This window comes from Monodelphis domestica, chromosome 2 (genome assembly GCF_027887165.1).
Source record: "Monodelphis domestica isolate mMonDom1 chromosome 2, mMonDom1.pri, whole genome shotgun sequence".
NCBI classification, from domain to species: Eukaryota; Metazoa; Chordata; class Mammalia; order Didelphimorphia; family Didelphidae; genus Monodelphis; species Monodelphis domestica.
Window position 1 is genome coordinate 170,354,733 of NC_077228.1, and position 24,234 is coordinate 170,378,966.

The 24,234-nt window shown below is 47.4% G+C and overlaps 1 protein-coding gene across 3 annotated transcripts in view; it reads right to left on the reverse strand.

Annotated features, from left to right (window-relative positions):
- LMNA (lamin A/C) overlaps positions 1-24,234 on the reverse strand; it is a 65,859-nt gene that overhangs the window by 5,034 nt on the left and 36,591 nt on the right. Inside the window, exons 1-8 of one of the 3 annotated variants that reach the window (XM_001367247.5) lie at positions 21,447-21,548; positions 20,942-21,350; positions 4,246-4,402; positions 2,202-2,327; positions 1,803-1,973; positions 1,486-1,611; positions 458-678; positions 90-312 (exon numbers count right to left, since the gene is read on the reverse strand). In XM_001367247.5, the coding sequence (XP_001367284.1) occupies positions 90-312; positions 458-678; positions 1,486-1,611; positions 1,803-1,973; positions 2,202-2,327; positions 4,246-4,402; positions 20,942-21,297 (1,380 nt within the window). In that variant the 5' untranslated portion in view covers positions 21,298-21,350; positions 21,447-21,548. Of the gene's footprint in view, positions 1-89; positions 313-457; positions 679-1,485; positions 1,612-1,802; positions 1,974-2,201; positions 2,328-4,245; positions 4,403-20,941; positions 21,549-24,234 lie in introns of those variants that run through there. The other 2 variants (XM_056816251.1, XM_016430415.2) reach the window with 2 other exon arrangements.

The window sequence follows — 24,234 nt, forward strand, 5'->3', positions numbered from 1 at the left end:
TCCCACAAGCCCTGTTCCTCGAGTCCCCTGGGGAAACATGCACAAGGTATCCAAGCCCCTCCCCCCACTCTGCCCAGTTCCTCACGGACCTCATTGGACTTGTTGCGCAGCCGCACGAACTTGCCCTCTTCATCCACCTCCTCCACAGCCACTCGGCCGCTGGTGCGGGCATGCTGGGAGAAGCTGCTCCGGCTCTCGCTGGTCTCCAGCTTTCGCTTCTTGGTGACGCTACCCCCGCTCTGGGAGTGAGATGAGTGCGAGGAGGTCCGGCCCCTGCTTCGCTGCGATGTGGGGCTGGGGGACAGCCTCAGCCTGGCGTAGGGGGAGGTGGATAAGGAGAGAGAAGACAGCCACTTAAAGCCCAGGGCTGAAGCTGGGAATCTTGCGCCTGCCCGCCTGCCCCAGCGCCCCCTCTCCACCAGCCTCCCCCTCAGCTCTCAGTCCTCCCTAGCCTCACCTCTCCTCCTCTCCTTCCAGGAGTTTTCGGTAGGCGTGGATTTCCATGTCCAAGGCCAGTTTGATATCCAGCAGCTCCTGGTACTCATCCAGCTGTTGTTGCATCCTGGCCCGCATCTCTGCCATCTCCCGCTCCTTCTCAGCCAGCAGCCGCCGGCTGGTATCCCGCTCCCGGGCCAAAGCGTCCTCCAGATCCCGAAGCTTTGCCTCCTTGGCAGAGAGCTATTTGAGGAAGAACGTTCCTTGAGGATCTAGTGAACTCTCCAAAGGGATCTGAGATCTCACTGATGAAACCCATCAGGGGTCCATTATGTTCCCCTTTGTGGTAAGGGTCTTTAGGATCTCTAGGAATTCCAGAGGATCCCAAAAAGTCGACTGACCTCAATACCAGGAACTATTTCACAATATTTCACAATTCCAACAATTTCAATTGCATTCCACAAACCTTTAAGGCACTAGTAATTCAGTAAAAAGTGAACCGGTCCCTACTCTCAAAAGAGCTCTTCTATATATGTATAGCCCAGTGGAATGGCTTGTCAGCTCCATGAGTGGGGAGGGAAGAAGGGAGGAAGACAACATGAACCATAACACTTTGGAAAACTGACTAGAAACTTGTTATTAAAATAAAATAAAGACAAAAATTCAAAAAACTCTTCTAATCTATATATGTTGCCAGATTATACTTTCTATGGTGTGGGGAGAGGAAGAGAGGAATGAATAAGAAAAATTTTTAATTAATTAAAAAAAAACGCTCACCGGCAGCTAAAAAAATCCATCATCTCCACTCTGAAGCCCCAGTTGTATACCCAGAACCAGTATTTTGAGTCCTCTTTCCATACATGGGCTGCAATCTAACTGTATCCTATCTCCATCTACTTGGAGGCTCCTGGAGAATGTCTCTTCTTTCTCCCCTCCATCACTGTTTTGCTGACAGTTCCAGGGGGAAATCTTTCCTTCCTGCCACTGGCACCTCTATCATCCCCAGCCTCTCACTCACCCTCCCTGCCACTGGGTAGGGCAGGGTAATACCTGCTTCTGGAGCTGGCTGAGCTGGGCAGAAAGGCTGTCAATGCGGATGCGAGATTGCTGCAGCTCTTCATGGGCAGCCCCCACCAAGTTGCTGTTCCTCTCTGCTGACTGTCTGGCATTGTCCAGCTGGTGGAGGAAAGATGGAGAGAAAGTAAGAAAAGTGGTTGTTAGTGCTCCAGAGGTAGGGTGGGATGAAGGGTATTGTCAGACTGTATAGTGGGGCTCTCATCTACAACCCCCGGCTACTTCTGCAATTAGAAGGAAGCCTCCAAGAGCCCAAGGGAAGGGGAAGGGGTGAAGGGCAGAGATTGGGGCACCTTGGCAGAGTAGGTCTTCTCTAGCTCCTTCTTATACTGTTCCACTTGTTCCTCGTGTTGAGCCCGAAGGTCCTGCAAGGCGTCAGCCAGCTTGTTCTCAAATTCCCGCTGCTTCCCACTGTCAATCTCCACCAAGCGAGTCTCGTGGCGACGTTTGGTCTCACGAAGCTCCTAGTGAGTAGAGGGGAGCAGGATCAGAGTCAGTGCCAGCCAGTGTACAAGCCCCAAAATAAGGCACTCCAGATATTCTGCCTCCCTACTCCAAAACCCTACCAGCAAGCAAGGTTTCCTGGTGACCAAGGCAGTCATGTTCTCAGCCTGTGCCTCCTAAATTAGCCCCAAGTGTAGCCAATTGGGAGTCCCTATAAGCCAAGCAACCCTGGAGTTCTGGGTCCCCACCTCGCTATAGATGTTCTTCTGGAAGTCTAGCTCCTCCTTCAGAGTCTGCAGCCTGTTCTCAGCATCCACTCTCCTCAGCATCTCATCCTGAAGTTGTTTCTTGGCCTCACTCAGAGCTGCCTCTAGCTGTGGGGAGAGGGAGAAAGTTAAAAAGAGAAGCAAGTGTCATAAACCTTTGAAGGGGATTTTGGAGACCACCTAGGAATGAGGTTCTTATTCTTTTTTTGGGTCATGGACTTTTTCGGCAGTCTGATGAGGCTTGTAGGCTTCTTCTTGGAACAATGTTTTTGAACGCATAAAATAAAATATATAGGATTCAAAGGAAACTAATCATTTTGAAATAGTAATTAAAACTTTAAAAAAAACCAACTTAAGAATCTCTAATCTAAAACTAATCAATCAATAAACAAGTAGGTACCCATGTGCTAGGCACTGTGATAAGCACTGGTGATAAACACAAAGAATGAAACAATATTCAAAAAGAGTTTACAGTCTATTGGGTGAGAAAAGTACTTACAAAAATATAAATGTATACAAAGTAATTAAATTCAAGGTAACTTGGGAGGAAGGGCCCCAGTATTTGGGGAAAAAAACAGTTTTAAAGTGAGGAAACTGAAGCTGAGAAGTTAGTTAACAGAGCCAGGGCTGAAAGCCTGGACTCTAATATTCCCAATTTAGTTTGCTTTTCACTGTATTATATGACCTGCCTATCTTTTTTCTCCAGCAAAATGGGACTTAACTACACATGTCTATACAAGGTCACTTAACTAGTATGTAGCAGGGCAAGGAGTAAAAGGCAGAAAGAGAATGAGAAAGGTCCTTTTTGGATCTTAGATTCTACCATACCTCCTTCCTTTAATTTTTATTTAATTAAGAAAAATGTAAAAACAATTCTTTAAAATGAACAATATTCCACCTTTTTTTTTCTTCCCTCCTACCTCCTCAATTAGAGGAAAAAGATGAAAAAAAATAAATATGTAGCAATATGCATAGTCAAACAAAACAAATTCCCAGACTGGCCATGTTAAAAAAAATATGACTTGTGTAGAAATTCAATATTACATGTAATTGGTAAAAAGTAAAAATATTTTTAAAAATACATCTCCTCCTGTACCCTGAGCCTAAAAGGTCTTTATCAAGAGATGCATATCATCTTCTTTTAAGCACACTCCATCTAACCTTAGTGGAGATGATTCTTATTCTAGGGTTTAGTAAATGTTGGAATTATTTCTAACACTGGTTGGGATAATAATCTGCTGTCACTCAAGTCTTTGCCTCAGATAGAACTGTGTGTCACAAGGGTAGAAGATGACAGGGCAAGAGAATGATGAGTCAGAAGGCAGGATCCCAGCTCACCCATTAACTAGCTGAGATGAGCTTGGGTTGCCTGATGAACTTTTCTGGGCCAGTTTCCCCAGCTTATAACGTGAAGATAAAAGGAGATAATAGATAGAAAAGTGCTTTGGAAAGTAAAGCACATTATATAAATGCAAGGTGTTATTAGGAGGGATGATTAAACTGTATGTCCTCTGTATACTATATAATTAATATTAAGTAATATTTAACTCGCAATTATGGCTTTTGTGTTCTCCTTAGACATACACAATTCCTATACAGAGGAAACATGAAGGTCAAAGTGGGAGGAATTTAGGATCAGGCATGGGCAGGATATTGTTGATTCCATAAACAGAAATGCATTACAAATTTTCACCTCAATTCAACTCAAGTAATTCATCAGAGCTCCAAGTGCTCCAGAGAAGTATAAGCATTATTCCCTGACCTCAAGGAACTTTAGGACCTAGTGCAGGCAAGACACTTAGAAACATTGACATCTCTTCCTCCCTTCATGATGTGACTGAGAAGTTACTCTTCTTGTGTGTAGCTCACATTGAGAATGTCCTAAGGGCATTAGGTTTGAAGTAAACTTGCCTGAGTTGGAAAAAGGAGGAAAAATGGAAAAAAATGGAATGAACAGAGTGCAGAAGGAAGAGGAAATATGTGGATTGTAGTCCCTTGTAGGGCCTGTGGATGGAGATGGTCTTACCTTGGCCACCTGGCCCCGGAGTTCATGCACCTCCCCATCCAGAGTGCGCTTCTCACTCAAAGCTGTGCTCAGAGCTGCCTCCTTGGAATTGAGCAATGCTTCCAGGTCCTTAAGCCGGGCCTGGGCTGACAGCAGATCTCCCTCCTTCTTGGCATTGCTGGTAGAAAAGAGAATAGAAGGTTTATGAAAAAAAAGGCACCAGACACACCTAGGAAACTAGGAGATGACTGGGACTTAGATGGAGCCAGAGGGGGCCTATCTCCTGACAAAGTGGGAAAAACCAGAGCGCCCTGAGATATCTTAGCCCGACCACTTATTTTCATTAGCTGTGTTGACTGTGGACAAATCAGCTGACCTTCAATTCCCTCATTTTGTAAAATGAAGGATTAGATTAGATGCCCTTAAAAGTCCCTTTCAGTTCTAGCAATAACATTCTATGATATCACACTTGTGCCCCTCGGACAGTCAGCACTGGACCAGCAATTAGTTGCCTCTTGCCTTTCCACTTGATACCAGCAGAGGGAGGCATTGGCTGCACCCTTATTTGGTTCCTACCTATAACAAAGAGTTAGGACAGTGCCAGGGTCCCTCCCCTCACTCCCCCGAAACCCGAACTCTGGGCAGCCAAGAGCCCTCAGGTCCCGTGAAACATTCCACCTCTCCCATGACTCAGGGGCCAGGAACGTGCCTGGGGGGTGTAGAGAGAGCCTGGGTCCCATGATTTGAACCAATTCCTTTCTCCTTTCCATTCTTCCTCTAAGAAACAGGGGTACCTTTGTTCCCCTCTCTCCCACACAGGGCCTTAGCTTTCCCTTCCTTTGGCCCAACCCACCTCCTGCAAAACCAGCCTCCCTTCTTCCCTCCCTCCCTCAACTCAACCACCCACATCGGAACCCAGCCGCAGTGGCTCTCAAATTATTTCCATGTCTGTTTCCAAGAGGCTTTTAGATGGCTGCCATAGTAGTCAAGTCTGGAATTCCCTCCTCCCCTGTCCCCTTCCTCCATGCAAAGGAAAGAACCAGAGGGAGAGTTTGGGGGAAACAGAAATCTGACTGGAATCAACACCCCAGGGAGGTCTTAAAAAACAAAACTAGGGGTTCTCCCATTCTCTGCTCTAGGCAGTGAAGGATGGCTAGATTCCTTCCGTTCTTCCCAGTCAGCCAGTTCTTTTGGAGGAGAGTTTCCATCAGATCCCTGGGGGAGCTCTACCCACCCTATTTACAAATGAGGAACCTCGGGATCTGGGCTCCAGATGTTGGCACTAAAGCAACTGGGCACATATGGGTTCTGGCCCTCAGCTTCCCTTCAAACTGTTAGAACTCAACCCAAAACAAATCTAAGGATAGCAGGGATCGTGCTTTAGCTACCCCACCTTGGGGATACTAGCTATTTCAGATAGAGCAGATAGAAGGGATCTTTCTTCTTTAAAAACAAAACAAAATAAAAAACACTTCTTGGAATTCAGACTGAGATCCAGTGGGTCAGAAGTCATAGAATTCTAAAATTCCAGCTGGATGGGAATTTGGGGACCATGAAGTCCAACCCTTCATTTTTCAGATGAGTAAACTGAGGCCTGGAGAAGGATTAAGTGAGTTGTTTACAGTCATGCAGCTCTTCTGAGTTGGGACTGGATCCCAGATCTTTCTGGATCCAAATCCATTACCTTATTCTTATACCACAAAAAGGACTGAGGTGGGAATAATGGCTTCACTTAGAATCTGTGTGACCTTGCACAAAGAAAGGAAACTGTCCTAGACCTTAATTTCCTCATCTGCAAAACAAAGATGTTAGATTGGATCATCTTTCAAGTTACTTTTAGCTCTAAATAGATGATCCAGTTACATTAGGGAACCCTTTAGGATAGAGGGGGAAAGCGTTAATAGTCAGGAAATAAACAAGGAATGAAGGTCACAGCCTTCAACCACCAATGCTATCTGCAACTCTTAAGCATAAGATAACAGAGACTGACAGAAGAGGGAAGATTTGAAAGGGGTAGCCAAGAAAATCTACGCTCCCCACCCCCAGTGGAGAGAAGAGTCATGCTTCCATTTATATTTCTAGTAGGAGAGCCCTAAGAATCTCTTATTTAAATTCATATTACAGCAGGACAGAGCCAGGTTAGACTTTAGTCTAGAAGAGGGCATAAGATTGGAACAGACATATTTCTTCTCTCACCGCCCTGGGAATTAGAAAGATAAGAAGTCACCCTAACTAGATCTGATTGGCTCAGACCAAGGGACATGATGATCCTAGGCAAAGAAGGGGATGTAACTTTTGAATTTTCCCTTCTGGGTCTCTTCCCCCCAGTACTGCAGTAGATACCCTACCCCACCCCCAACCCAGGACAAGGTGTCTCATACAACACCCATCCCATTAACAGAAAGAGGCTCTCCCAGAACTGATTCTCCCCCTTCTCGTCTCAGCCAGAAAAGCTAAAAATAAAATCAAAATCCAGCTCTGCTTTTGGCTGCCATCCCGCCCAGCCCCTGGCTGGGAGTACAGCTCCAACTTTCCATGACTTCAGAACTTTTCCGAAGTTGAAGCAGCTGGAGTAGAGAAGGAGGAGGAAAAGAAAAGGGGAAAACCATCAGTTAAGTGATGGAGCAGAGAATCCTTGTCTGACTCCAAAACTACAGGAGCTTTTTTGCGGGCCCTTGGGGTCTAGAATCACATCATAGACAGACTCCCCAGATCCAGTAGGTTGGATTTAAGGCTAATCAGAAGGAAGACCTTCCCCAAGCCAGAAGCCAGAAAAAGCATGGCAAACTGGGATGGAGGGAGCCATCCCTACCCATCTACACAGGTCAGGATGAGCTGAGAAAGCTCTATCACCCTGGGCAGAAGCAGGGAGGGGAACAGGGTGATGTCAATGGGCTGGGTTCCCTCAGGTTTTTGGTGAGTCAGTCTCATCCTAAACAGGATTTAGAATCTTAGACTGTTGGAATTTTAGAGCTAGAGAACATCTAGTGATTCTTATCATCATTTGACAGATGAGGAAACCAAGACTGTAATCGGTAATTGGTCTAGGTAATTTCTTTTCTATCTCTCCACCATTTTTCTAAAATACTCTCAGAATAAACAATTTCTTAACAATAGCAGAAGGCTAGGATGGAGAATTCTCATCCATAAGCTAGGTGGAAAGCCTTTCCTTATTTTTTGTCTAGTTATAATCTCTTCCACTGTTGCTCCTAAATCATGATACCCCTGAGGAAATGAATGAGACGAATTTCCCTTCTCTTCTGGGTTGGGAGGCCTTGGTTATAGTTTAAGAGAGAAGAGATGAGGGTATGGTAAAGAAGATGGACAGTTTATTAGACTGGCTAAGTCACACCCCTCTAGCTAGGGAAGCCTCAGCAGAGGAAGAGAAGCTGAGGCCTCTGTGGTTTTCTGAGCCAGGCTAGGGGGGTTCCCATCTCTTGGGAGAAAGCCACCATCTCCCGTGGCCCCATGACTCAGAGCCTGGGGAACCACAGCCAGTGACCAGGAGGTGGCATCTGAGTGGTATGGATCTCCCTTCCCTTCAGTTCACTCAGGCCCCTCGATGGAATCTCACCATTTCAAGAGAACTTAACTTCCCAAGTTTTTTCTTCTCCTCCAGAACCAGATCTCTGATCATAATTTATCTCACTATAGGTTAAAACTTGGGAAACCAGAAGAGAATTCTTTTTGTTCTTTCCTTTAAAAAGTTGGTGGGGGAAAGTTCCTTCAAAAATAGCTCTCAGCTGAAGGCCTATAGGGATCAGGAGAAATCCAAACTGCTAGGCTTAAGAGCACTGTGCCTCAGTTTCCTCATCTGTAAAACTTGTTCTAAATTGTATTAGCCTGTATTTGTGCTCATGCTCAAGATAGCCATTTGGGTGTCGAGGTTGTGGAAAAGAATCCAGCAGGGACAGCCAACAGGGGTTTGGTGGGCACATATCCACTCCTTTTATTCATGTCTGGGCAAGAGGACTAGAGAAAGGGTGGGAACCAGGGGTTTCTCAGGTGACTCATCCTCATTCAGACAATACCCGGGCATGGGAAATCCTCTAGTGCCCACAGGGGAGACCCTGGCTCTGCCCATGTCCTGTCCCGGACCCCCACACCCTTGCCTCTATCTAGCTCCCCCTAGCCCTATCCGCCAAGATCTTGGACCACAGCCAGGGGACATCTTTTGCTAAATCTTGGCCAATCCAATTCCAAGGGAAGAGAGAGGGGTGGGGGGTCCCGGTGGGCACAAAGAAAAGGCAGGGCTTCACAGAAACCCCTCGAGCTAGAGATCAATAGGTAGGTCAGGAGGAAGAACTTGGGTGACAGACCCAGAGATCTCTGGGTAAGGGAGGGCCTAAAGGCCAGAGCCTGAGTGAGGAGAGGCCCAGCCCGGGGCTGCCAGCCAGGGGAGAGGAGGAGATGTGGGGGCTGCAGCTATGCTGGGAGGAGGGACTCTAGCCAGGGAAGGCAAAGGGGCGGCCCGGCCCAGGGCCAGCCTCTGACCCGCCCGCTGAGTCACTCGGGCCCTGCCGGCTACCGCAGCCACATATGGAAGCAAGAGCCAGGGCAGGGCTGGGGGAGGGGACTCCTGAAGATGGGGAGGGCTTGGTGGGGCCTGGGCTGGGGAGGGAGAGGCCCCAGTTTCCTTCACTGGGTGGGGTGGGGCTGGGAAGAGAGAAGGGAGGCTAACAAAGAGGGAGTGGCAGGACTGACAGACAGAGGGACAGTCAGACAGAGGGAGGGAGGGAGGGAGGGAGGAGCTATGGAAAAGGGCCGTTGATGAGCAATAGGCCAGCTATGCAGGGGAGACACACACACACATGTTCCCAAACGAGACAGCCGGAGATTTCTTAAAGACAGGGTGGGGACGGCACCCACGCAGACATGCTGCCAGGCCTCCAAGGCTGCGGCCCTGAGGCTGCCCCTCCACGTAGCCCGCTGGCCCTGAGTCCCCCACCTTCTCGGACCCTACCATGCCTCTGTCCTCACTTCCCTCACACACACCCTGCTGCACCCCTGACTAGAGAGGGGTCAGCATCCAGGAACTCTCCTTGCTGCTTCTTCATGCCTTCTGCTGGCCGTTCCTGCCATGTCTAGCTTACAGGACCCCTTGGGCCAGGAAGCCTTCCCCCAGGCCAATAATCACTCCTCGGGGCAGGAGCTGTCTTCGGTCTCCCCCCTCCCCCCAACACGAGCTCGGTGCCTGGCAGCAGCACACACTTAATAAATATTTATAGTCAGATTACTTTGAGTTGCTCCGTCGCAGGCCTCCCTCACCCATTCCCCCCAGCCCAAAAGAGAGCTAGACTGGAGGCTAGGAGCCCCGGGTCTGAAGCTCACTGGATTTGGATGGATGCCCTCGGCAGGCAAATCCTCTTCCCTCGGTGGGCCCAAGTTTCCTCATCTCTAAAATCAGCCTAGGGAGACTCGACACTCCACCAGGCTGTGTTTGGGCAATTGTTTTGTAAACCTGAAGTACTGTCTGAATAGGATATTCCATCCCCTTTGTCAGAGCTTGAGCACTCAATTACGCCGTCCCCGGGGGAGGGGGGGTTGTTTCCACCACACCATGGTTATTCAAAACAAGGACAATTATTTATTGGCCTGGTTCCCCCCACACCCCCACACGCACCCCTTTCCCCAAACCTCCACACAGAAGAGTCACAGAATATCAGACCTGGAACAGAATTTAATACTCCTGCACCACTTAATTTTTACACAAGAGTAAACTGAGGTCAGAAAAGGTGCAGCACCTCACCGAATACTTGATTAACAGAGACATACACACCGCCCCATGGGTGAGAAAGGCAGACAGAAATAGCAAGAGACTCCTAGGGAGAGACGAGTGTCACGAAGAAAGACAACAGTGTAAGGCAGAAACACAGAGGGAGACGGTCTGGAAGAGAGAGCAGAGTTACACACATTAGAGAAAGACACAGAGAGTCCGAGTGAGACCCACATACGCATCCTCCCTCACCGTGTACTATTGGAACTATAAAGTAAGTGGATGGATTCTCTGCTCCTCAACCCAAACCACCACCTGGTTTCCTGAGTGGTCTGTGGCTCTGAAACCACTTTCAGGTGGGCAGGATGTGGACTCCAGGGACACCTGGGTCCTTCGTTTGCCTCATCTGTTGCCTTCCCCGGCATTCTCTCACTCTAGGCACCCAGGACTCTTCCTTGAGTGGAGAGAAAGCTTCTGGACAAGGGGGAGGTCAGGAGGCAGGCAGGCAGGCATAGGGGATCCAGGGTCCCAGGGGCAATGTGGAAAATGGACAGGACTTGTCCACGGGCAGAAGTTCGAGTCCCAGTTTGGCCAATGACCACGTATGAGATGGGAGACTCCCACCCTCTCTCGGGGCTTGGTTTCATCATCCAATGAGAGGGTTCCACAAGATAACCTTTCAAGACCCTTCTGGGGTGCCCATTCCATTTCTCTGTGATTCTACACTCTCCCCACTTTTCTCTGAGCAAGAAGTACCTCCACTGAAGAGTCACAAGTGGCGCCTCCCTGTCACCTCCCCCATAGGCATGGCGTCCCACACCACAGGAATACGCTGTACGTGCTACCTCGTCATTCCAGACACACAGCACGTAGGTACAGAACAGACCCTAGGCGCCCCCAAGAGACTTCCCCATGCATGCACTAGGCGGGGTAATCCCTCTCCTTGGGCATGGTGCACGCCAACACGGCTGAGGCGTGAGGACCCTCAGATCTCCATCCAGAGCCAGCAGGCTCCCAGCTGTTCTCCTGCTGCCCCCCCTCCTCTAAGCTAACCAAGACAAGATGCCAGGGAGGAAAGATGGGCTTTGTGTGTTGGGGGAAGGGCACAGAAGACGACGATTTACATGTTCCGACACAACTGGAGAACAGAGGAGCTGAGGTTGGCAGGGAGCCCCGGGGCTGAGTCACAGCTGCTGGGTATATCAACGTGGCATTGTACAGAGGCAGTGGAGGGCTAGGGGCCAAAATGCCAAGGCCCTTCGTTAGGAAGCAAATGGCAGGGACTTCGGCGAACCCCCAGCCCTCTTGATTCTACCTCCAACTGAGAGTTTCTTCTCATCGTTTCTTTTCTTCCTCATCGCAGTCTTTTTTTTTTTTTTACTCCTCTCTACCTCAGCCCAAAGTCACTCCTGTCTAGTTTAGGCAAAAGGAAGAAGAGGTTTAGCTGTGTGACCCTGGGCAAGTCATTTAACTCGAACTGCCTCGCCCTTACCACTCTTCTGCCTCTGAACTACTGATTCCAAGACAGAAAGTAAGGATTTACAAAAAGGGGAAAAAGGAAGTAGGGGCTGGAGACAGAACTAATAGTATGGTGAGAGGGGAAACGATAGAAAAGTAGTAAAAGACAGTGATTGGATGGAGGCAGCTGTCCAAAGTGTTGAGACTAAGGGGAATCCCCTTCCCCCAAACTACAACCTCAATATCCTTTCCTCAGGTTTTATTAACCCTCAGTTTTCTGGGTCATGGCTAATAACTCTATTAACCAGAGAACAGACAGGGAACCCCACCCCAGAGTCATGAAACAAGTCAGGAAAAATCTGGGAGTTCTAGCCCCACTGCATTCTAGTCCTTGGCCTGGGTAAACAGTGTTTCCTCCCAATCTGAGAGGAGCAGAAAGGGCAGGGGATTCCCATTTCCCAAGAGCTAAAAACCCCAGAATAGTGGACTTTGAGGCCTTATTGTTCTCAGTCCCCTTAGCTAGTCCAGAGGAGACTCAGGTGTTTGTCCACTCCCACATCCTAAGACAACAACATGAGCGTGAGGAGATACAGTTTTCCCTTACCTTAATTCTCTTTTTTCCCCTCTCACTGTTTCTAAGAAGCATGAGGCCAGATGATTCCCCAGAGACCATTACATCCATCCTGCCAATTGTTCCAATTCTCTAATTGCCACCTCACCTGGCTGCTTTCCTGAGTTTGGGCACAACTCTTCCTCACCTCACCAAAAAGACCAAGTCTTGGTATTTTGTGGTCAAAAGCCCAGGAGAGACCAACCTCCAACTCTCACGAGAAAGCTAGAATTTGCTTTTTTTTTTAAGTACTTATTTCAGGGCAGCTAAAAAGATAAAGAGCCAGGCCTTGAGTTGGGAGGACCTGGGTTCAAATGGAACCTCAGACACTTCCTAGCTGTGTGACCCTGGGCAAGTCACATAAACCCAACTTCCTATCCCTTATCACTCTTTTGCGTTGGAGCCTATACTAAGTACTGATTCTAAGGTAAGGACTTAGGCGGAAAAAAGTACTTATTTCCTCAGCCTTCTCTTCCCCAAATTTTATAATCCCATGATCTTGACTTCCCTTTCTCTTTCTTAGCTCCCACCATGACTCAGCAGTCCCACCCCTGGGATGCCAGCCAGAATTATGCCTGGCTCCCAGAGAAGGGATTCCAGCTTCCTCTCTCAGTTAGAGACAGAGGAAGCTCCCCCCCCCCCTTTATGTTCCCACCTCCCTCAGGGACCAATAAGTCCCCAAACTACCTCATTCCCTGGCCTGAGGAAAAAGAAACCAGAAGCCAACAAACTGGCCAGAAGGAAGGAAGGAAGGAATAATGACCATTGGAAATATAACCCCCATTTCTCTGCAGGGTGACCCCAACCCTGATCTATAGTCCCTGGAAAGTTCTTCTTGGTGTCTATCCTCCACAACCATTCATCTGCTCTACAAAACACTTCTTTTTCCTGATCCTAAGTGGAGAAAGGATTAAGAGCAACTGTGCTGGCAAAATGTAAGAAGACACAACATCTGAATTCTGATCAACGCAGTAACTTTGAAACTTGGAGCACCGGCAGCAAGCGTACTTCCCTCCCCTTGGCAGAGAAATGGAAGACTCTGGATGTAGAAGAGGGTATTGCTTGTCAAATATGGCAAATAGGCTGGTTTGTTTTGTCTTGTTATATTTGTTTCTTACTAGAGTTGGGAGGGGATACGAGGAGATAAAGGAGACAGATGTTTTTTAAAAGCACCAGCAGCATCAATAAAATATTTAATTTTGAAAAGGCCAACTGCTCTTTCCTATTAGCAATTAAATATCACAGAAGCCAATGGTGCAAAATTACAGACAAGGTAATTAGCCAGTTCTAGTCATTGTTCTTTTAAAACCAATGATATTGGTGATACTTTAACAACGCACTGTATTAAAAAGTGTTGTTTACATTCATATTTAATGTAAATATTTTCATATTTCATATAATTTGGTAATTAATAAGGCTGTTTATCCATTTTATGATGAGTATAATGTGCTTTTTTGGATCCTGGACTAGAACCTGACGTCGTAAAGTACTCTGAGATCTCCACAAAACATATGAGGGAGAGATTTAGTCTTTACTTGATGAAAAAAAATGTCATTCTCAGAACTCTATAGGATAAGGGAGAAAAAAACAGACAGCAAGTGTGTCTTCCTTTCATCTGGGGAGGAGTAAGAAAGTGTAAGGGAGGAATTGTGGTTGGGTAAAAAAAAGAAAGTCAGTAAACTGACAAACTGTGACCTTGGGCAAAACATTTTCCTTTACTGGGGCTCAGTTTCCTCATCTGTAAAATGAGATGGTTATACTAGATGATCTCTAAGGTCCCTTCCAGCTCTAACATTCTATTCTAGCAGGGCACATGGGACACAGTGAGCCATAGGCATCTGAACTAGAAGCCAGCTTCTCTCGCCAGTTGTCCCAGACAGCTGTGCCTTGCTTTGACTCCAACACTGAGGTTTATTGAATTGAGGGTAAGGGTGGGGTTAAGGAATGCTCAGATACATTGTCCATTCAGGTCAGAGTCTTACCCTACTGGCAAGGGGGGAGAATTATTCTGACTGATTAGGAGAAATCTGAGCAATAGAAAAGGGGAAAAAAAAGTTTTCTTGTGATTTTCTTGAAATTTCAATCCTTTACAGGTTCTAAGCTGAGGCACTGGATAAGGAGACCAGGACCCAGGAAGGATTTGGAAAGCTCTAGCCGGCTTCTTCTCTAATCCTTACGTCAGGGACCAAGGAACCCTAAAGGGCTCCCTCACACCCCCACAGTTGGAAGAGGAAACACAATCAGCTTTTGTTTAAGTCAAAGGGCAGTGCCTCCTCCAAAGACAGACAGAGGGAGAAAGATGGAGCCAGAGCCAGAGAGGCTGAGAGACATCACTCCCATGTCGGATTCAGAACTGGCTTCAGTATAAAGGCAAAACTGGATACAAAGAATCCGTCTATACTTCTGCCATGGATGCACGTGGCTTTAGCCAACCAAATGAACCCTGTGCTTTCACCAGCTCGGCACAAATCTTGATCATGGTGGGTCATCATACTGAGGCAGTGAGAAGTGCAGTAGGAAGAATTATGGACTCAGAGAACAAGAGACCCAAGTTCAAACATCTCTAACACTTTCTAGCTTGATGCTTCTAAAGCAAGGCACTTCATCTGCCTAAGCCTCCATTTCCTCATCTGTAAAATGGGGGTCTGACACCCACTAGTTATGTGGTCATGCAAAAGTCACTCAACCTTAAAGGGCTCGAAGCAGCTCTATTCGTTTCAGGTCAGTGGACCATCTGTTTTGGTGGAGGGAACATCTACAACAGGAATTAATATGTGACAGATCGGACTCTCTCCATCCTGTCTCTGGGGGATAATATAGAAATATAAATATATAAATATAATATACACATGATACTACCTCCATAACTAAGTTGTTTTGAGGAAAGAACTTTGTAAAGGTCAAAGCTATAAAAATGTGAATGATTCTAATTATGGGTGAGGCATGGTTTATAGCATTTCTAGAGTGAATGGGACAGGAGTAGGAGGACTGAGGTAGAAAAAAGTCTATCTGGGTCAAAAGGAAAAATTCTGACCCATAGAATAGTTCCATTTCACAAGACTTCTAGCCACTAAAAACTAAAACTTTCTTATAAGTCAATATCCAAGACAAAGATGGTACGGTGTGGTATAAAAAAAGAGATGGGCTGAGAGTTGGAAGATCTGGCTTCTGTATTTGGTTATGATACTTCATGGGCTAAGTGACCTTGGACAAGTCCCCTGAGATCTTGGACTGCCACAAAAGAGGCAGGACTTCTAGGGAAAAGGAGGTCCTACCGTACTGTCCCTGGGTCATATTCCATTTGGAGTACTGTGTTCTGTTCCAGGGGCCATTATTTAGGAAGGCCACTGAAAATCTCAGCTATTGTATAGTAGAGAACCCATCATGTATAGATTGAACTAGATGGCTGCCAAGGTCTCTCCAAGGGCTAAATTCTGAGGTCATGTGAGTTTATTGGAGGACAATGAGGATACCGAAGAGCCTCAAGTCCATGCCAGAAGACTAGGACATTTTAGGCTGGAGAAAACTAGAGTGGATGAAAAAGCTGTCATCAAGGATATCATGTGGAACAGAGATTAGACTTGTTTAACTTGCTTACAGAGGATAGAAATTGCAGATGCAAAAAAATGATGATGATGATGATAAACAGCTTTTACAGAATGCTTTGTTGTTGTTCAGTCGTGTCCAGCTCTTAGTGACCTCATGGACTACAGCTAACCATGAGGTTTTCTTGGCAAGGATACCAGAGTAGTTTGCCATTTCCTTCTCCAGTGGATCCCTCTGTCTGTCAATCAGAGTTTAAGTGACTTGCCCAGGGTCACCTAGTTAAGAAGTGTCTGAAGTCGGACCTGAACTCAGATCTCCTGATTCCAGGCCCAGAACTCTACCCACTGAGTCACTTAGCTGTCTCCTAGGTATATCGAGGTTATGTGATGTGCTCAACATCACAAAGGAAATGTTTAAGCCTGGATTTGAACTCAGGGGTTCCTGACTCCTTAATCCACTGAGCCACAGCTACCTCATTAATCACTTTATTGTTTTTTTAATTGTTTAAGGTTTCCAATGTGTTTTATAAACATTATCTCACTTGATTCTTACCACAGCCTTGAAAGGATATTATCATCTTCATTTTACAGATAATTGTAAAAAAAAAAAATTGAGGCCTGATGTTAGGGAAAAACAATAATTAGAGCTCTTCATAATTGGAGTGGGTTGACTTGAGAGGCTGCAGGATCTCCTTCATTATTGGTTTTTAAGTGGAGGCTAGATGATCACTTGTTGGGTGTGTTGTGGTGGGGATTCCTTTTTAGATATGGGTGGGACTAAATGGCTTTTGAGGTCCTTTCCAACTCTAAAATTCTGTGATCCTGAAAAATCAACTCTGGACCTTGCTCCCTTCATCTGTTAAATTAAAGGGTTGGATTCTATAACACAAAATATTAGCATATTCTTAACCCAAGAGCCTCAGTCTTCCAGTCTATATAGGAGCTGGGAGGGTCGGCAATCCAGGAAATCATCGAGCACGAGGACTATGTCTGGGGGAAGAGACTGTTCCGCTTTCAAAAGCCCAGGGTCTCCCCCTGCTGACTCAGACTTCCTCTCCTCCGGGGACCCTAGTGGGGAAAGCAATGAAGGGGCTGATTTTCTACATCAAAGTTGTCTGGATTTTAGCTCCTTCCCTCTCCCTTCTCATCAACTCATAACTTTGTAAGACGTCTCCCGGCTTGATTTTGACAAGTTGTCTTGTGAGCCATTACCTAGAACTCTAGATTCTGGAATTCCTCCAAGAGGAACGACTACAAAGGAGGATACAATTCCCTCTGCTTCCTACCCATTTCTCTCAGAAATAGCTAGGGGAAAGAAGAAAGTTCCAAAAGGGGGGATTTCTCCATGCCAAAGCTTTGTAGCATGGTAGAAAGAACACAGGGCATACATTTAGAAGAACAAGTTTGAATTCTACCTCAGACATGAAATCTGCAATCTTGGGACTATGTCTGTCACTCCTGTGGTCAAGAAACATCCATGGTGGGGCAGCTGGATGGCTCAGTGAATTGAGAGCCAGGCCTAGAGATGGGAGGTCCTGGGTTCAAATTTGGCCTCAGACACTTCTTAGCCCTGACTACTCTTCTGCCTTGAAACTAATATACAGTATTGTTCTAAGATGGAAGGTAAGGGTTTAAAAAAAGAAAAAAGAAAGAACTATCAATGTCTTTCCTCGTTATCTTTAGGATAAAATACAAACTCTTCTCCTTGTTATTTGAAGTCCTTCTTCAACCCATCTCCCTCAATTGATTTTACATTATTCTCCCTTGAGCACTTTGTGTTCAGGCCAAATCAACCCACTTGCAGTTCTCTCCTACACCAAATTCCATCTCCCACCTCCCCACTTTTACAGTCTGTCCCCATGCCTTTAATGTTCTCTCTCCTCATCCTCTCCCTCTTGGAATCCTTAGTTTGCTTCATGGCTCCATTCTAGTACCACCTCCTACATAAGACCTTTCATGATTCCCCCCATTATTAGTATGCTCCTCTCTGAAATTTCTTTGTACTTACAACGTATATATTTTATTTGACTCTGTATGTAGAATGTAAGCTACTTGAAGGCAAGGACAATTTTATTTTTGTCGCTGTATCTCCATCAGCTGGCATGGTGCCTGGCACATAGTAGAAACTTCATAAAATAGAACCACTTTGAGCCTTTGATTCCCACTCTGTTAGATGAGTTTGTCAATATTTGCACTTTCTAACTCCTGGCATTGTCAAGAAAATATATTATAGGGGGCAGCTGGGTAGTTAAGTGGATTGAGAGTCAGGCCTAGAAACAGGAGGTCCTGGGTTCAAATCTGACCTCAGACACTTCCCAGCTGGGTGACCCTGGGCAAATCACTTGACCCCCATTGCCTAGCCCTTACCACTCTTCTGCCTTGGAGCCAAGACGGAAGGTAAGGGTTAAAAAAAAATGTTATAACAAAGCGCTTAGTAATATAAGTGATCATTATAAGGACTCCTCTCACCAAAGAGTAGGAAACCTGGGCTCTTGGTTATTAGTCCCCAGGCATTCAGACCCACCAATCCATCAGTCTATACTTCTCTTTCTTGGTGTTAGCCACCCTCTCTACACCCATCTTGTAAAGCCGCAGGGTGGGGATATAATGGGGCAGTAACTCTGAGTCACCAATACAGCTGTCTGCCATCCCCCTCTTCTCCCCCCTAACATTTTCCTAAACTACAGACCCTGAATATCCATGACCTGGGGCTTCTCTAACTCTGCTTCCCAACTGGACTCCATGGGGAAACGTGGTACTCTAACCAATATGAAGAATTCCTTAGTCTTTTGGATCTAGAATCTAGTAAAGGGAAGGTGTTGTTTCGGGCAAGGGCTGAGAAGTATCGGCCAGTCCTGTGGCTACCTTCCAGGCGAACCCTGAACTCTTAGTAAACATTAAACCAGAGCATGTGTGTGTGTGTGTGTGTGTGTGTGTGTGTGTGTGTCTGTGTGTGTGTGTCTGTGTGTGTGTAAGTGAACCTTCGAATCCAACCTCTGGGGCTATCCCTTGCCCAGAGCCAGACACTTCCTTTTAGTCCTAACATCTGTCCTGCGCGCTCTCAGACATCCTTATATCCAGAGATGGGGGTGGGAAGAAAATGAAAACAGGACAGTCCCCCATCCTCTACCACCCAGAGGTAAGTGGAAGGAAACAAAAAAAATCTGAAAGTGCTCCTAATCCCAGGCACCCCAATCCAGAGTCTTCAAATTCCCTTTGTCTTTTTACCCTCATCCCCACTGCCCCAGGGTACCCAGCCTTCTCCGGAAGCCCAGCCCCACCCCAAGCCAGGATCTGTGGGGGAGAAGAACAGCAGCTGGCTAAATATAACACGAACATTACATACACCCCTCTCTCCCTCCACCTCCCACCTCCCCACACACACTGCAGGATGGGACAGCTGCAAAAGAGGGAGGAAAGTCAGACAACAGTTTCAGCATCAAGAAAAGAATGACCAAACCTGGAGACAGCTTTTTGTTAACCTCACTTTTTTCTCCCCAGAAACTATCAGCCAAAATCTTCTCTTCGGATAGAAACTAAAAGCAATGATTTAAACTAGTTGGTAGGACTAACTTAAATCTATTAACTAGCTCTTACTTATTTCTTTTTGACTGGTGTTTCACCTAGAGTGAGTAAGAAAGTCAGTAAGAAAATGAATGAAGTACTTGTCTCTCTCCTGAACTAATTATTGTCCTTCCTACTCCCTAACTAGTCAGATCACATGGGGGGGGGGGGGAGGTTAAATTATTTAAGCAAGGGCATGAGGAAGGTTAGTTATTTTTTACACATAAATAATGGGTTCTTCCTGGGCCAGTATGGAAAATGATTGAAGAAGTAGAATGAAAATCTAAGAGAAGTGTGTTGGGGGAGGGGAGGAGTGTCTGGAAATACCCTGGGAATTCCTTATGGAAGAACAGATTAAAAAAAACTACTTTAGAGAAAATGGCTAAGGATAAAGAAGGACAGGATCCCAAATCCATAGATTGACTGGGGAAATCTCTAAGCACATTTACTAGTCTCACTAATGAGAATTCAGATACAATGACTAGAGAAAGAAATGCCCTAGGACTTAGAGTAAGAAGACCTATGCTCCCCAAAGCCTTTTTTTTTTTCCAGTGGGGAGGGGTGGGGTGGGGTGGGGTGGAGGAGAGTAGGAGGGGCCATGGGAGCGGCCGAACTCTTCCAACGGCTGATTTTCAAAAAAGTCATAATCTTCAAGCATTTTAATAAGGCAAAGATCAAACATCAGGGAGGAAAGGGATGAACCAGAAGGCACAGTTAAACTTGACCACAGAAAATGAAAGCGACTGACCCCAAGAGAAAGATTGATTGAGTTCTCTGGGCAGACAGTAAGGATAGACATGATCCAACCCACTGAAGATTGGGTAGGTAGATACCACTCTCACTGAGCTCAGAGGGTGCTAGGCTTGCAGGAGAGAAACTAATTATATTTACAATTTTCCTCTGGGGTAAGGCTTTGGAGCAGAATAGTCCAGCCTGGAATCTCCAGCCATGCTCCTTTCTCTTATTTCCCATGCCAGAGAGACCAAGAACTGTGGAAGGTCTGGATGTAAAAACTTTTCTGTTGGCAACTTGGTTGGGGAGGGTGGTATAGAGAAGAGGGCATGTTACTACAAGAAGGGTGGTTCTCAAAGTCCTTCCAAGAAGGGCAGAGTGCCTGTGCTCACCATTGGCTGGAGCAGGGCTCCCAGCCCCATGTCAGGGGAAAGGGGAATCGGGAGACTTCCCCTCCACCACAAAAGCACCGCTAGGTATTGTGCCAGGTTGGAAGCCCATGCTTGGCTGGCATACCACGTGCACAGAGACAGCCTGGGCAAAGTTGCCAATTCAGTACTTGACAGGACTTTTTCAACCACCCCAGCACCTTGAGGACTTCCTGACTAGTCAATGCCAGCTCCACTTGGTCATTGCCCAATTCCCTGGGGCTTCTGAAGCCTGGCAAAGTCCTATCTGGACTCAGCCAGTGTTCCTCAGGCAGGAACCTGGACACCAAGATATGAGTCCATTGGTAGCATTCTCAAATTTGCTTCCCGAACTATCTACAAATGCACCCATTCTCCAGTTGCCCTACTCAAAGGTTCTGAGCAGACAGGTAGCTAGCTGGCCATTGGGCTCAGCCAAACCACCTAGGCGCTTAGGGGGGCTGAAACAGACAAAATCTGTCTTTTTCAAGGGCTCTTTCCTCCACTCTTACCTGAGTTAGCCTCCCGGAAGGAAGTCTGGATTTTCTCTCCCTCCAACCTAAGCCACCTGCCGCTTCCCTACTCTCGGGAACTGCGGACATCAGCGCTGTCACCCCTCCCTCCCAAAACCTACCCCTTCCCTGGGCCGTAGGGAGGTCCTAGAGACCGACCAGGGCCCACTCACCGAGCTTTGAGCTCCTTAAACTCCTCCCGCACTTTGCTCAGCTCCAGCTGCAGGCGGGCGCGCTCCTTGGCCACGGAGTCGAGGGTCTTGCGGGCGTCCCCGAGCTCGGCCTCGTAGGCGGCCTTGATGCCGGACACCTCCCGGCTCACCACCTCCTCAGACTCGGTGATACGAAGGCGCAGGCCCGCGTTCTCCGTCTCCAGCGAGCGGACTCGATCGATGTAGACTGCCAGCCGGTCGTTCAGCTCCTGCAAGTCCTCCTTCTCCTGCAGCCGCGTGATCCGAGTCGGGGACAGCGGGGTGGAGCCCGCTGGTGCCCCGCTCCGGGTGGCACGCCGCTGCGACGGGGTGTCCATGGCAGGCAGGGTGGCAGCGCCCTGGGGGCAGGGGGTCCCTGGAGTCTAAGGACCTGAAGACCGAGAAAGGAAGAAGGTTCGAAGGCGGGCAGCTAAGCCTCCTCGCGGAGACAGGTGCCCTGTAGGGGTGCCGATTTAGGATACGCGACCTTTTGGAGTTCTGGTGTTATCCCCTCTTGGGTAAGTAGGCCGCCCAGTGTAGACTCGGCGCTCTCGGACAGTCTAAGTCTGAGTCACCGGGCTGTGGGGCTAAGGCTCAAATAAGCCTGGGAAGAGGGGAGGGGCCACTTTCTTAAAGGGACAGCAGCATACCTACCGAATTGTTGGAGTGGGCAGTAGGGCGTTTGGATAAAATGGAATGGGTGGTGTCGGGGGCCCCTCACGGTGTCCTCCCCCATGCGTTCTGGTATCCATTGTAACTTTGACTGATGCCCCTGTGGTCTGGGTCTTGTCTGCCTACCCAGGGCTTAAACTTCTCCCATCTTCCAAAAGGCTAAGAACACAACAGGGAAAAGGAGATTGTGGGAGAGGCTAAAGCAGTGGTTCTCAACCTTTCTAATGCCCTGACCCCGCAATACAGTTCCTCATGTTGCAGTGACCCCAAACCAAAAAATTATTTTGGTGGCTACTTCAAAACTGTAATTTTGCTACAGTTATGATTCGGAATATAAATACCTGATATGCATTATGTATTCTCGTTGCTACAAATTGAGAGGTTGAGAACCCCTGGGCTAAAGGATGGGTCAGAAGTGTCTGGAATGGAGAATAAGGGTCATATCGTAGAGCTGAGGGGGAAACAAAGTTAAGGGGTCCCAGGTAGGTGGGGGGTAGGCTGGTGCCCAAGAAATGACTCATTCCACTTCTCCCCATGGGTTCCTTCTCCTTCCCCTACCATAGAAATCAATGAGTCACCCACCCCTTTCCCCCTCCTGCCCACAACTGGGCAGCCCATTCAGCAACTAAGACTGAAGCAAGCCAAGTGCAGGGGAAGGGATGCTTGCATTCAGTTGAGGGGCTCTAGGAACTTTATATACCCGAAATATCCAAATCTCCTGCCTACCTTAAGGTTCTGAATCTTTCTGTCCTTTATTTCTCCCCTCCTCCAAACCAAGCCCAGGTTTGAGAGCAAGACCCAGGGGACCCAGCTCCCATCTGATTATCTCCCCAAGGTTCAAAAACTAGATCTAAGGTTGCTAGATGTTGGGCACAGAAGATGGGAGGAAGACAATACCTAGGTCCCTTCCCCCCTTTCCAGCCCCTCTCCCTTCCTTAACTGTAGGACTTATTTTTAACTAGTAATTCAAAACAGACGCCCAGAGACGTGCGTCACGTTGCCAGGACACCAGGGTCCCAGATTCCTGTGGTTCTTGGAGGGGCCAGGAGGAGGGGAGTCAGGAAAAGGGCTAAGAGGCCAGATACCTAAATCCCCCTCCCCATTCTCATCAGAGAGGGGGCAGTGGGTTGGAGGGGGGGGGATGAAAAAGGAATAGAAGCCTGGACTGTTGGATCCTGGCCCCTGCCCCTGGTTTTCCAGAAACCAAATGTGAGATCCAGATACCCTCATCTGGTCAGTCCTGAGTTGTAGTTGGCTCTAAAGCAGACTGGTGAATTCCCTAGACCACTTACAAAACCTAGGTTTGGGAGTTCCTACTCTTAATCTGGCTCAGCTATGACAGACTTCTGCTCTTGAAATCCAGGTATTCAATTCCATCCCACCATCTATACACCCTGAGGAGTGTCCCTATCTTTATCCACCTTAATCATCCATAGCCCCCAGGGCCAGGTATCAAGACCCTGACTTTATGCCTCTTCTGATATCTCCTCCCAATCTTCCCATTCTCCAACTAATTCTCCAAATGAAGAACCATGAAAATTAAATCATATTGCTCTTTTCTGGCTCCGCAATCTTTAATAGTTAGAGGAAGGGATGCCTGGGTTCTCAAGTTTGGGTTCTGGACCAAGGTATCAGGGATGACCAAAGAGAAAGAGGAAGGCTGAGGAACAAGACTTTAGGCTATCCAAGCTGACATTGGGAAGAATGAGAAGGGACAAGGGGTTGGGACATTTGGGACCCAACACTAGAGAGAAAGCAGGGTGGAGAAGGTAGTTGCCTGACTGGGAGGCATAACATCTGGGTTCCATCATTTGGATCCTAAAGGCTCTCTATCCCAAAGCCTAAAGGACCCAGAAGCCTAGCTCCCCACCCTGACAGCTCTCTCCCCTCCTAGGGCGTGGCACTTTACTACCACCAACATCAGCTTCCCCGACAAAACAAAAGCTCTGTTCTCCCTCTTCTGTTCCCCAAACCAGGCGCAGGGGTGGGGGTGTAAGGGTGGAGGGAGAGAGAGAACACCAGAGAAACGTGAGGGACGGGGCTCGTGCTGTTCCCGTCTGCCTCAGCACCCCCTCCTTGGCACACCCCCCCCCGTTCCCCCTTCCCCCCCCCCTCCCGCCCCACCCAGCCAGCCTGGCTTCCCTTCTGGGTTGGGGAAGAAAAACCACATTTAACCCTTCCCAGACTGGAGTTTCCCCCTCTGTAGGAAGAATGAGACAGGAGGCAGCAGTGGAAAAAATTTATCACCTCAGGTCTTGCTCTGGGCTCAGGGTAGAGCTCTTGAAACCCTTGTTTCCAAGAGTTATCCTTCTGATCCTATAAATCTTCTAAATCTCAATAAAGCCTTATTCTAGATAATGGATACAAAGCCCCAAACCCAAAGCTCTAGTGGAGACTGGAGGATGCCATTTTCCATTTCTCCTTTTCATCCTTACACTCCCCCCTAGGGAAGCCGAGGCACTTCAGATCAGATAGTTCTAAGGATGGTGCCATAGTTTGGGTCTTTGGAAATCAGTACACAGAAAGGATTCAGAAGTCAGTAAATAGCCAAAAAACAGATCAGAAAGTAGAATTCATTGGTAGCAAGGGAAATTTGGCTTGCT